The following is a 13,368-nucleotide window of genomic DNA, read 5'->3' as shown; positions in this document are numbered from 1 at the left end:
CCCTCAGTGGAACAAGAGAAAGCTGGCAGACGGGTCCTTAGATGGAGGGTAACCTTGGACCTGTAGTTGGGACAGCATCGTAGGAAGGGGCCATTCCTGGGAGGACTCAATCTCCGACACACATTTCTAATATGCAAGTTAAATAAACATTACAGTCATTTAATAGTAACTAGTACACAACCACCCTCGCTGACACCCACCCCTAAGGGACTGATCTAGGCCTAATCTTTTTTTTTTTTCCTTCTCCCTACCCTTGCCTGGGGTAAAGAGTGGCCCTGGTCGGCCTGGTCAAGTGCCCTGCCAGTGCTGGGACTTCAGACCAGAGAGCCCTCCACGAACCCAGTCTTAGGTCACCAGTGGGCGTTCCTGAGAGCCAAGAAGACAGACACCACAGCCGGTGGAATACAAAAATAGAGCCTCTCTTTTGTTTAAAAAAAACAAAAAAACCAAACCAAAACAAAACAAAACAAAAAAACCCAACAGCAAACAATATGCACAACTAGAAGGCAGCTCCCCAGCTCCTCCCCTTCGCAGTGCCGCCGAGCTCTCGCTTGGAGTCCGCGGGCGGGCAGGGAGGGGCCGGGCGAGCGCCTATCGGGGCTCCGGGGCCCAAGTCCTCTGGCTGCCCCGCAGGCTGCGCGTGAAGGGCGGGTAGTTGAGGAACTCGAAGCGCAGGCTCTGCTCCGTGGTGTGGTGGCCCCGCGGCAGGCGCTTCATGAAGTGCACCTCGCGCTGGTGCTGGCGCGTCTTGGAGCCCTTGCGGGGCCGGCCCTTGCGGGTAAAAGCCATGTACCAGCCCTCGTACTTGGCATTCTGCAGCGCCGTGTAGTTGTTCTCCAGCACGATCTCCGTGAACACGCAGTCCTTGCCTTTGCCGTTGCTCTGCAGGTAGTGGGGGGGGGGGGTAAGGGGTAAGGGGGCAGACGAGGTGTTAACGGAGCCTCCCTCCTCGTGAAGACAGAGGGCCAGCGGCCCCAGACAGCAGGTGGGCACCCCAGCAGATGGTGAGGGGAGCCTGAGCCCGGCCCCACCCCCTACCCGGGCACCCGCTCTCTAATCCCTCACAACCCACAGCCCACCCGGCAACTTCCTGTCCTCCTGGGCAGCAGTGACACATGGCTCTCCACGGAGGGGCTGGGCCCAAGGCAGAGGGGCCCAAAGCCTGCCTGTTCTGGCCTACTGCCCACCAGTCTGGCCTAGGCTGCTGGAGTTTCTCCACCTGCCTCCCCGACCCCCCCCCCCCAGCATCTCTGGACTCAGGATCAGCCCCCAGGACAGACACCCTATGCGGGGGAGGGGAAGCCTAGGAAGGACTCTGAAGCCCAAGCCCTGAAGCCCAGGAACTGGGGAGCTTGAGACTGGAGAGGAGCCGTGACTAATGGGACCATTTCAGAGCTAGGCCGAGGGGCTGGGCCTGCGGCTTACTGAACATTCCAAATGCTGGTACCATGTAATTGGACATAATAGCAAAGCAATTTGGCGATTTGTTAAAAAGATATATGGAATTTGCCATCACCACCCCCAACCCCTTCCCTAGCCTTCCTCTTTCATCTTCTTCATAGGTTTTACTCTCTGCGGTTGTTTCTCTCTTACTCCTCCATCTAATCATTAGGCAAACTCTGAGGTAACCAAGGTACCCTGCCTTTCCATTCACCTTGTTGGGATTAAAGTGTTCTAGGCTCAGGCGGTCCACGCCACCTCTCAAGCCTCACTTTTCTTCTAGAGCCTCACCTTGGCAATTAGCTTCCCCTTCTTGTTCATGCAGATGTAGAGACCAGTCTCTGCTCCTCGGACTCGAACTCTGCTTCCAAAAGTATCGGTCTCCACAATGAGCTTTGCTGTCAGGGAAATTATGGGATGGATGGTCAGTAGATGTGTATGACCTCTGTGTTCTATGGCTTTAACCCCAGTTGGTCCAAGGATGTGTCCTATCCCTGGAACAACTGCTCCAAGGGCTAGGAACATAAAACACAGCTCCAGCCCCGCCCGTTTTATGATGCATTGGATAGTCCTAAGAAAGATGGACTCTCTTTTCAGGACCCGAGACTATACCTCAGGGATAACAGAGGGCCTGGGACAAATACCAGTTTACAAGTTTCATAGAAATGTTTGGATGCATCAAATCTCCGTTCCTTTAGCCCTTCTTTCATGCTAGAAGCATTTTTTTTTTAAGGTTGAGGTGCCAAGTAAAAATTAAGCTATGTAGATTCCATTGCTGCTACTTGAGAGATCTCTGAATATCCTTCCAACTTAGAATATCATGAGCTCATACCCCACAGATAATTAAAAACTCCTGGGAACAGTGGCAAATTCCCATCATGAGGCTAAAGGTAAAAACGACCTGTTCTGTTCCTTCCCAGTCAGTTCTGAGTACCAGCCCTGGCCATCCTTCACCCACTGGGCAGCCCTGTTCTGCAAGAAAGACGGAGGGAGGGCTGGAGAGATGGTTCAGCATGTCGCTCCTATAGAGGACCAGAGTTCAGTTCTCAGGACCCAAATAGGGTGGCTCACAACTGCCAAAAACTCCAATTCCAGGGGATCAAACACCCTCTTCTGACCTCTGTGGGCACCCACCCACCCACACACACACACACACACTTATTTAAAATGAGAGAATCAGAGACAAGGAGGAAGAGGGTGTTTCTCCCTACACACTGACTTTACACACTGCCTCCTGGAACCAGACTCTGATCCTGCCCTTCTCCTTCAGCTTCCCGGTCTTCAGAGTCCGGCTCCAATATGCAGACCCTGACAATTGTCTTTTCTCTCTTCACCTCCACTACAGCAGGGTTTCTTAGGCATTGGCCAAAGCTTTCAGAGGTGACATAAGCTCAGGCTAAACTCAGTGCTCTCCTCTACTTCCTGTTCCTCGCCCAGAAGCTGGTCCTGACTACCTCTTTATAGAATTGCTGTCTTCCGAGGCTGTTCCCAAAAGAGGGAGGGCTGAGTTAGATGGTGGGGCAAAAGAGACTGAATCTCCTGCCTGCCCCACTACAAAGCATAGACCTTTTTCTCCTCGAGAATTTATTCTATCTTGACACATGGGCTCTCCCTGTAACCACTACCAGGGATAAGGGGCCACAGGGACCGCAGTGAGGTCCTCGGACTGCCTAGCTTCTGACTGCCTCTTTCACATAGACACGAAAGTGAGACCTGGAAGCTGAAATTCTCAGTCTGTCCCCAGTCAGCTGGGAGGTATAACTGTTTACCTCTCCTGCTCACCTCTCCAGGCAGATTGTTCAACCCTCTCATGCCTGCTTTGTAGAGCAAGAAGCAATTGCTTCATGGCCAGGAAGGATGCTGGCTGGAGAGGGTTGCAGGACCTTGCTCTGAGGATTCCAGCTGAGTATCAGATTGCAGAGTGGTTATCTGTGCCCACCCTCGGGTCCTAACATAGCAGTTGGGACCTCTCCTCTGCCATCTTCAGTCTATATATCGCAATGCCTCTTGTATGGGCTTTTTGGAAACCCAGACCCTGGCTGACCAAGGAATCCTGGAAGCCTCCTCAAGGTTTGAATGAAGTGAGTGGGCATCTGACCTCGCTAATGCCTGAAGACCAATTCCGTCACTGCCAGCCTAGTTTCTCCCTCCCACCCCAAACCCAAGGATGCTAGGCCATTTGCTCCAGTAGAGTAAACTCTGGAGGAGCCCAGCATTCTTTCCTTTTTCTTGTTGGGAAGCCGAGAAGGGCAGCAAGCAGCCAATTTGGAGGGACAAAGGGCCTGAAGGCCAGCTCTACCAGCCCAGTGGGGGAGCTTGGCCACCAGGCAGGCTGCCCCCACCCCCACCCAGAAGCCCCCCACCCCTCTGGTCTCCTTGGATCGATCAGAGGAGCCTGGTCATGTAGTTTACAGAGGCTTTCCCAACCAGGCATTTGGAAAGCTTAACATTTTCGAACCTATTCTTCCACCCCAGTGACAGATTTATCCCAGGAAAATTATGTCTCCTCCTCTAGCTTTGAAGGGAAGTCAGCTATGTCGATGCTGAAGAAGAAAAAAAAAAAAAAAAAATACAGCAAGCGAGACATACTCGATCCCCCAAACTGGCTGGAGAAGAGGAGAAAGTATTCAGGAAATGTTAAAAAAGGTGAAAGTAAGAAGAGTTTTAATCGCTCTGCCAGACGCAGGGGTCTCTCCAGAGATTCCTAAAGAACAATCTTGAACCTCCTTTTTTAACATTTACAGACTTGCAGCTCCTTTCAAACTCTACATCTGAAGTGGGGGGGAGACTGGTTCTTTTTCTGTTTTATATCATTCTTCATTCTTCTTCTTAGCTCTTAAAATGCCTCACCTTTTTATTACATTTTAATAGAGCCTTCCTTTCTCCTTTCATGCTTGTTTAAGCTGGTCGTTATTTAAAGGTCTCTAAAAACACCAGCCGCCCAGAGGGTTTGCCTTCCTTGTGGTACATCCAGGAGTCTGGAAATTGGCCCCATTTCAAGACAGGAATATTGAATGTTTTAGAAATCAATCAGGCCTCAGCCCCTGCCCCAGTAGCTCCCTGTACTCAGGAACACTACTGGAGCCTCCAGCCGTCTCAGCCCCCTGGGGTATCCACAGAGGAGCTGGGACTCTGACTTCCAGGCCAAGCCTCCCTGTGCAATTGACCTTTCTGATCAGTTAGCAGTTACCCCCCTTTTCCACGCTGGGCAAACTGGGGGATTTCTCTACCTTCTTTTTCCCACTCTCCCTTTGTGGGCCCTGGCGACATATCCTCTTTCAAGAACTTCCCTTAAATCTGGGTCTCTCCCCTGAACCCTCCGCCTCCACCTGCACAGCTGGGAAGAGGTGTGTGAAGAGGGGGAGGCTGTAAGGGAGACTCCTAGATTCATTCATTTATTTGCAGAGCAGGAAAGAGAGGGTACCTGTTGCCCCCCCCCCCCGTCCTCCCCAGGGTCCCTTTCCCACTATTCTCTCCAGCTGACCCCAAGGCACCGTTTCGCCTTAACTCCTTCCCTCCTCAGCTGAGGAGCCCGCAGGACTCTCTGGCCAATGCAGCTGGAGCTGGCAGGGAGCGGGGAGGTCCACAGTAACCTCTCCTCTCCAGGGTCCGCGGAATGCGCCTTACCGAAGGGGTCTCCGTCTTCTGCCATGGCGTTGATGCGCTTGTTGGCCAGGACCTGCACGTGCTTCCCGCTGGTGCGGCTGTAGAGCTGGTAGGTCCGGATGAGGCGGCGGCTGAGCTGATCCGTCACCAGGCTCTGCTCCCTCACATGCTGTGTAAAATTAGGTGAGGACTGAACAGTTACCTTTAGGAAATTGAAAAATACACAGCACGCCATTATAATGCTACTCCGCCCAGGGGCCCCGAGTTGGTCCCCCATTGCCCTTGTACCCCCTCCCGCCGCGCCAGGCAGCCAGCAGGGACTGGGGGGGCATCCCCACAACATGCCGGCTCAGGCCACCAACCCCCACGGGGAAGTCGCGCAGACCCAGCCCAGGATGGATGGATGAACCCGGGATGAGGGAGAGTCTGGACCCACCTGTTGGGAAACACCCTGGGGCTCCCGGCCAGCTCGGAGCAGGGAAGCGGGCTCCCTGCCCAGCGCGGGCCCCCCGCCCGGGCCTTCCTAGAGGAGCAGGGTGCTTTTAAGTAGCGAGGCAACGCTACCCGACCCGTGACATTTATAAAGACAAATTTACGGAGCAAATGTTGAGAGTGCAAAGGGCCTAGGTTAACACGATCGTTGGCCCAAACCGGCCACACGTCTCCCCAGAGAGCAGCTGAGAGGATATTTGCTGCAGCTACATACATCCCAACTACCCGTGACAAGAAACACCCGCTGACTCCGGCTCCCTCCTTCCTAGGAGGCCAGGTGTGGCTACAGGTAGCCTTCCCATCCACCCGAACTGGCTACCGCGCCTTTGAGAGTCGCTGGGCTCAAGACCCCTGGGTTCTAGTCTCTCCACTCACTCGCTGTGTGACTTTAGGCAGGACACTGTCTCTCTGTTCCTTAGATCCCTCCTCGGGGTAGTTTGGGGCTGGATTTGTAAAGTTCTTTCCTGCCCTGCTGCGCTGGCCGAAGGGTCGGTCCTCGTGTCCCTGCCCGAGAGTGTCAGCTGGGTCCCCCGCGCCCGGCCCCCGCTTCTGCGCAACGCTCCTTACCTGGGCTTGGAGGCAGAGAACCAGCAAGTGCAACAGCCTGTGGGAGACAAAAGCGGGCAGGAGAGAGGCGCGGGGTGAGCGGAGAGGGCTCGGCGGGCGCTGGCCGACGGGGACCCGGGGGGCGACCGCGGTACTCACAGGCAGCGCAGCGCGGAGCGGGGGCTGCCCATGGCGCGCGGCCCCGGGAGCACCGAGAGCCCGGGCGAGGTCACGCCGTCCCACTGAGGCCGCGGGGGGACAGGCCGAAGGTGCGGAGGCCGAAGAAGGTCGGGGTGCGGGAGCCCAGCGGCTATCCCGACGCGGCTCGGCGGGTCCCGTGGAATGTCTTGCTCAACGCGCGCGCCGATTCCCTCTGCGCCGCTGCCGGAGCCGGTGGCCGCTGGCTGCTCAGGAGCCGGAGCAGGCGGGAGGGTAACGGGCCTGTGGGGTGGGTAGGGAGGTGGGGAGGGAGGGGGAGGACAGGGGCGGGGGGCGCCGCACCGGCCGCGAGGGGGGAGCGCGGGGCGGGCGGCCGGAGCCCGCACCCCCGGCTGGGCGCTGGGGCCGGGTCGCCGCCCGGAGCGGGGGCGGGGCGGCCCGGGGCGGGGCGGCGGGCAGAGCTGGGATTGGGGGGTCTGGCTCAGGGGAGGGGTCTAGGGACCCACGGGAGGGGCGGGGGCGGCTGGTGTGGGCGCCTCCCACTACCCTTGCCCGTCTCTTCCAGCGCTCCTGGGGCGGGATCGCCCAGGGATGGGGGGGGGGGCGCCTGGGACAGCATGTTTAGTGGGGTCCCATATGCTTGAGTCCTGTTAAAGATTTTTTCTCTGCGTGGGATCGGGGTCTGCTTATCTCTGGCCTCCTCGAAGGTCTCTGAGTCGCCTAAAGTGTGTTTCAGCCGCACTCGCCCCTCTTGGAAGCGGCGGCTAACATTGTGACCTGGGCCCAATGCTGAGCGTCCCTCGGGCGCCGCTGGAACCCGGTGCCTTCACCTTTCAGAAAACCTAACCGTGCTGGTTTCCTGTCTCACAGTCTCCAAAGAGGCTCTGTGAAGGAGAAATGCCTCTTGCCACCCCATTATCACCTTCAGCCTTGCTCCTGTTCGGGCCCCATCCAACTCCCCTTAGTCTGAAGCTTGAGAGGAACATTGAGGCAACTATATGGTAGGAGCTCTGGGGCCCGCGAGGGACCCACCACAACTGCTTCCCACCTAAAACTGAGCAATTAGTAGGGGCAAAAATATCGACATTCAGCAACACTGAGGACGTGGACCCAAACCTTTCCCCTCTGAGTTCCAGGTTTTCTATGATGTCTTGTGTCAGCTGGAAGGGGGTGTGGGGTGCTTGTGAGGAAGCAGAGACTTCTGTAGGCATTTCCAAGCCCCTCACCTCATTGCTTTCTTCATAGGGCCTCTGGGAACCCGGAGCCACTGTTTTGTTTCTGTGGGCACAACCTGGGTAGGCAGAGATCTCCCAAGCCAGGTATTTTTGAAGAACAGGTGTTTCCATGGATGTACTACCCAGCTGCGGTCATCTCCAGTCTCCTCTCTTCAGACCCTCTGTGCCTCTGGAGTAGAACAAGGGGTTTGAGGTGGCCCTAGGAAGTCTTGGCAGGCTAAAGAGAGGCAAGCAGGTCCTTGTCGGTCAACATCCGGTTCTGCCTGCCACCCCCTTTCCTGCATCCCATCTTTCCCCAATCCCATCTTTCCCCACTTCCCGCTGCAAATGCAAGCACCAAGCAATATATATTCCCCTGTTTTGATCCACACAGACCAGAAGGATCAAGGATGGCAGCTCATGGCAGAGATGGGCAGAGTTGCTCTGTAGGTAGTGATGGATGGGGGCAACCTGACTGAGCGTTATAACTGTCTTCCCACCCACGGCCACTTCTCAAGGAGACTGGGCTTCCCCTGCCAACTGACGATAGCTCATATCTGTCAGTGATTTGGCAAGCGGTAGCTCCTTTCAACCCCACTGGAAAGTGGGTCCATGAAGGGGAACATGGGATAGAGGGGCTCCAGTGTCCTCCACAAAGGCCAACCCCTCTCTCTGAGTGCTTTGCTGAAGGGCATTCGGGATGATGTGTCTTTATTTATTTATTTTTGCATTGCTTTAAGCTGGCAAAGGTGTCTCTTTGCTCACAGAATTTACTTCATGTGTGGAGCATAAGAGATGCTCTTGAATTTATTAATGAGTGAATGCCTAAACAGATGGAAGGCGAAAGATGGGCTCCACCTGAAAGGAAGGGCCCTCTCTTCACTACGGACGCAACACTTTGAAAATAAGCTTGAGTCGCAAGACACAGGGATCGGTGCAGCAGCCTGTCAGTAGAGCCTGGGTTCTAGTTCCTCGTGTGTGTGTGTGTGTGTGTGTGTGTGTGTGTGTGTGTGTTGGAACACCTGAGTTATGGATCCTCCAGAGCTGAACCTTATTGATTCACCATCTGTGAATCACCTCCCTCACCCACAGGAGACCCCAGCACCCCCACCCCTCAGAAAAGGTCCCAGGTCACGGTTTTACTCCTACTTTTGAACTCTGCCTCTCACCTCTTTCACAAAAAGAGACCAAATTCTTTCACATGTGAAAACTCCCATGAACTCATTAGAGCTTCACCTAGATCTCCAGGATCCTTCTTGTTTCCCCCAAATTCCCTGTCTTTGGGGGGCAGGATAGATGTGCCTCCCCCACAGTGGGCACCCAGAGCAGTCGGTGACTGACAGATGCAAATGTTCCTTGGAGCTCCCGCAGGCCGCTCTCCCTCCCTCCTTCGCTAGCCTGCCTCCCGGCCACCTCCCTCTTCCTTTATCTTATCAAAGCCCCGTAATTACAATTGCTATTTTGTTTCCTCGAATCTGCAATCAGAGCTCCCGCGCCTAGAGGAGGGAGCGCCTGTCATCCTGATCTCTGAGTGACAGCCTGGCCACCTTTCCCTGCCGCCCCCACACTCCGCAAACACAAACACACATGCACACACTCCCTCTTGCAAACACAAACACACACTCTTTGCCAACACAAACGGCCCTCTCTGCAAACATGCGGTCTCCGGGACCCAAACGCACCCCTCACCCAGCCACAAGCCCCTCAGATCCACACCCAGGCCACCATCCTGCAGGTCACAGTGTTTAAAGTGCCATAGACTCAATCAGGATGGTTCAAATGCAAATCTCTGCGTCTGCCTTAGCCACTTCGAACCCCGACTGGGAGCTGCGGTTCTTCCGTGTCTGTCCCCCACCCCCATATCGGGTTGCCCGTCTTTCAGCGTTCCCTAGACACCATCTTATGCCTACATCCCGCAAGTTCTCTGAGGCCAGATAATTGGCAGCATTCCTGTTGTGTGCTGAGAGTGCAGAAAAGGGGTATCCCGAAAAGGTGTGATCTGGAAAGAAGGAAAAAACAATTCCCAGGTCTGTCTGCACCGCGCCGCAAGGGGCCGGGAAACTCCTGAACTAGCAGGCAAATGTGGATTGGGCCCCCACTGCGGGCAGGGCTGTGCTTGCAGTCCACCCGCCAGGAAAACAGGCGAGAAATACAATGGGCGATCAGGGGAGTCACAGGGGGTACACTGATGGTGGGGGAGCAGGAGTGTGGGCTAGGCGAGTGAGTATGGAAGGCTTCTGGTAAGGTAGTGGCTCGTCGCTGCATTTATGCCCGTACCAAAGAACTGGAGGCAGGAGCCGAAAGGAGGTAGGGATAGTGAGTGCCCGCAACTAACTCCTCTTCTCTAGCACGGGCGCTTCGTGTGAATGAAAACATTTATGCATTCCAAACTTAGTGATTTGTTCCCTCCTATCCTGTCTCATAGAGCGGTACGACCACGAGCAGTTTTAAACACGCCCACCAGAGGGCACTAGTTTTCTCCTTCCCCTCCAATTCGATCCTCTGCTAATGGTTCCTAGCCAGGGCCGTTGGTGGAAATCGCTGGACTTGAAAAGGCACCCGCAACCCCGATCCTTGAAACACTTGAGAAAGGGAAGTTGAAAACTTACCTCTAATTCCTCATATAGATGGGGGGAAACTTTTGAAGTTAGGAGGAACCACTTCCCTCCTCCCCTCCTAACTTCCACCGCATGGAGCCCAAGCTGGACTCCAGTTCCCAATTTTGTCTCCTGTGCTACCACACCTGGGTTAGGTACAACTCTTTCTACTGTAGGGGACACTCTTGAAGTCAACAGCCTGAACTCAATCCAACTTATGGAGGCCCCCTACTTGTTGGTCAGCTGGTGTGAATTGGCCTGATTCGCAGCTCTGTTCTCTGTCAGTCTTCAGCTTGTCTGGGGAAGTAACCTTTTGTTTGTTTGTAGGGCATTGATCCCCCCCACCCATCCCATCCCATCAACACTGCTGAACTGCTGACCCCGGGGTGCATAGTCTTCACACAGGCAACCCTGTTCTCTTCCTGGCTTAACAGTAGCGGGGCCCAAGAACCACCTCATTCTCGGGATAAGACAGTGTGGCAGAGGGGAGGGGGTGACCCCTCAGCAGAGGCTGATTCCCATGAGCTCCTTTCTGCCCCCATATGCCAGGCCACCCGGACTCTGGTTTCCTTGTCACCCAATCTGGCCAGTTCCCTCCATCTGGCCCTGGGAATCAGGTTTCTAAGGGCCCTGCTCTACTCAACCTGCCTCAAAAGCCCAGAGACTGGTCCCACCCTCACAGGCCTCTTGGCTGAGCCCCTCATGGGGTTAGGGATGCACATTCCTCAGGTTTCTTAAGCCCACTTATCTGCCCCCTGCCCATCAGCCTGAGTGCTGACAGAGGCCCAGACCCCTTGTTTGGAAGCTGATAACCTCCTGCGATGGCCCTCCCCCAGCTGCAGGAACATGGAATAGGCTGGAGTGGGAGGTGCCTTGAGCCCTGGGGAATAGGATCCCACATTTCACCAGCCCAAGACCCACCATAACCTTTGTGCTGCCACAGTGCCACCTGGTGGTCCCTAGGGAAATGTCATCTCAGTATTGAAAAAGGCCACACAAGGACTGCAAAAAACCATAACCATTTTATTTAGATATTTATCTAAAAATGTAGAAAGTGTTAAAAATGTGTTCTGAAATTCCTTTTTTCTTTCTTTTTTTTTCTTTTTTTTTTGCAGTGCTGGGGATTGAACCTGGGGGTAGGTGGGTCAGAGAAGAGGTGTTCAAAGGTTATCCTACCCCAACAGAAAAGGAAAGCTTCAGGAACCACAGGATCAAATACAGGCCCCTATGGAGAATGACTGCTCTCTCAGCCCATCCTCTTCCGGGAGAAAAGCATTCTTGAACTTGTCCAGGAGCACATGGAGCATGGCACCTGCAGCAAGCAGCTACCGCCCTGAGAAAAAAGAAAAAGTCAGTATCTTCTGCCTCACCTACTTCCCTTAACGTCCCAGATCCTGCTGGAACCCCCCCTTCCTCCTCACCAGAGGGCTAAGGCCTGCCCCTGTGCTTTTTGGCAGGAAGGATGCCACACAGCTTAATTTCATCTTCACTCTCATCCTCACTTTCTTCAGAAAGATCGTTGTTTATACAAACTGGTGGATACACACACAGCACAGACAGAAGGTTAAAGCCAAAGGAATTTAAACACCACAGGTCACGTTTTCAGTGTCCATGCTGTTAGGCTCACGGGAAACCTCACTTTCCAGAGTTCCTAAATCTAGATGGGATAGGGACCGCCCACCCCCAAAACCCCAAACCCAAAAGAGCCCACCCACATCGTTGGGGCTGGACACCCGGGGCGGGGTACAGGAAGTTCACATGCCCGAATGTGGCAGTTAGAGGCACACAGTACTGGAACCACAACCTGAGATGAGGCTGGAATAAGTCAGGAGTGGAGAGGGAGAGAGGCAGGCCCGAGGAGAGGGCCCATTCTCACCGATCTGATGCCGACCAGTGATCCGCACAGGGCCAGAACCGGACTTTAGGCGGAACGTTACAGGTGGTTGGAGCTGGAAATCATCCACACTGAGCTGGAAGAAAAGAACGAAGGCTTAATCCACTCTGGCCCATCCATTTTGAGATTAATACTGAAGTTCTCAATCCCCATGATACTCCCAACGAACATGGCAACAACTCACCATGGGCTGACAAGACAACCTGAGGTTGGCCACAGGAACTGCAATCTCCTGATTGTCGTGGTCGCGGGCCACAACTTCCACCACATTACACTCGTCCTTGGCCCCCTCGGTAAGGCACAGCTGAAAGGCATACAGAAGCCCAGCGTCTCAAGTGTGGGCTGACACCAAGTGGAAGGCATCTTAACCTAAGACCTGACTAGTCTCAGTGGTACCCGATGAAGGGACCCTTTGAGAACAGATACGCAGAGTGTCTGCGGGCCCCCTGCATCTCCAACTCCCTCTGCACCCCCTTACCATGTTCAAAGCCAGCACGTGTTCTGTATCATCCTCTTCCTCAACCTTGAAAGTAAAGGAGCGGGTGTGGCTGGAGAGCTCACAACCTGCAAGAGCCAGTGCGTTCGCCTGAGAGGTGCACTCGTGGAGAGGACAGAGGGGAGGGCATTTCACAAACTCCGCTGTCCCCTCCACCCAGTCATGTACCGCCGCGGAGTGACTGGCCGTTTACTCGCCTAAAACACGTGGACGGGCGTCCCTCTTGGGCCGTACAGGCCGAGAAGAGTTAGGGAAGGCGAGGGGCCCTCGGCCCACACCCACGTCACCCAGCCGCGTTCCTCAGCCCGACGCCTCACCCACCCCGTACCACTCTGCCATTCCAGTGTTTAATACCGAAGAAGAAACTATCCATTGTGACCGGAGCCGGAACCCTCAGGCCCCCGAAACCCCCAGCCCGGGCTCGGCTCTCTTGGTTTAAAAAAGCCAAAGCAGCCGCAGCGCCGGCGGCCATGCTGAAACGGCCGGCAGAGCCCCGCCTCCCACGCACCGAACGCTGCACCTCAGCCAGTTCCGGCCCCGCCAATTAAAGGAGACGCGCGCCTCAAGGCGCGAGGCACCTGAGCCACCACTGGAGCAGAGCCGCAATCCTCTCTTCCGCAGACTCAGAGGAAAGTTTCACGCGGGCTTAAAGTCAGCGTCCAGTCACTGAATCCTTTTTCCAACCAGGGAATATATATAGATGTTAGTGTAAACCTTTCCTATCTCCTTTTCCAGTAAACGCAGGGTATGGAGTAGCCATTTTTCCTTTCTCCCAGGGATTCCCACCCAAATTGGCCACACCTCACACAAGCTTCCTGATCCTGATGGAGGCTTGACTGCAAGGACCTAAGTTCAGATGTGGGAATGAATAAATTACTGTTCCTAATACAGCCTCCTCTTAGGCGACCCTCCGACCCCCACACA

The 13,368-nt window shown here is 54.8% G+C and overlaps 2 protein-coding genes across 9 annotated transcripts; both read right to left on the bottom strand.

Annotated features, from left to right (window-relative positions):
- Window positions 1-591: 591 nt before the first annotated feature.
- FGF8 (fibroblast growth factor 8) lies at window positions 592-6,275 on the bottom strand (the record flags this gene model as incomplete). 8 transcript variants are annotated; one of them, XM_080911879.1, is made up of 6 exons in its annotated part: window positions 592-882; window positions 1,732-1,838; window positions 5,068-5,248; window positions 5,483-5,569; window positions 5,914-6,142; window positions 6,244-6,275. In XM_080911879.1, 6 exons carry the CDS (start codon window positions 6,273-6,275, stop codon window positions 592-594), a joined length of 927 nt encoding a protein of 308 aa, XP_080768005.1. The 8 variants fall into 8 exon arrangements, with proteins under 8 accessions (XP_080768005.1, XP_080768006.1, XP_080768009.1 ...); XM_080911880.1 differs by having other exon boundaries at window positions 5,068-5,215; XM_080911883.1 differs by having other exon boundaries at window positions 6,106-6,142.
- A 4,782-nt stretch (window positions 6,276-11,057) lies between these two features.
- On the bottom strand, window positions 11,058-12,923 carry NPM3 (nucleophosmin/nucleoplasmin 3). The gene is made up of 6 exons (XM_080911110.1): window positions 12,799-12,923; window positions 12,427-12,512; window positions 12,133-12,252; window positions 11,931-12,024; window positions 11,476-11,586; window positions 11,058-11,387 (listed from the first exon to the last, which is right to left on the bottom strand). Exons 1-5 carry the CDS (start codon window positions 12,914-12,916, stop codon window positions 11,483-11,485), a joined length of 522 nt encoding a protein of 173 aa, XP_080767236.1. The 5' UTR covers window positions 12,917-12,923; the 3' UTR covers window positions 11,058-11,387; window positions 11,476-11,482.
- Between the last annotated feature and the right edge of the window lie 445 nt (window positions 12,924-13,368).

Source organism: Micromys minutus (assembly GCF_963924665.1).
Source record: "Micromys minutus genome assembly, chromosome: 2".
Lineage (NCBI taxonomy): Eukaryota > Metazoa > Chordata > Mammalia > Rodentia > Muridae > Micromys > Micromys minutus.
This window is presented reverse-complemented; position numbering and strand designations above follow the sequence as displayed.

What these genes read in the sequence shown, in the direction of transcription:
- NPM3 (XM_080911110.1), bottom strand. Translation starts at nt 12,916, where the DNA reads ATGGCCGCCGGCGCTGCGGCTGCTTTGGCTTTTTTAAACCAAGAGAGC. An exon ending in AATGGATAGTTTCTTCTTCG is followed by an intron (nt 12,513 to 12,798) that starts GTATTAAACACT and finishes TGGCTCTTGCAG; the next exon opens with GTTGTGAGCTCTCCAGCCAC. An exon ending in CACTGGTCGGCATCAGATCG is followed by an intron (nt 11,587 to 11,930) that starts GTGAGAATGGGC and finishes TGTATCCACCAG; the next exon opens with TTTGTATAAACAACGATCTT.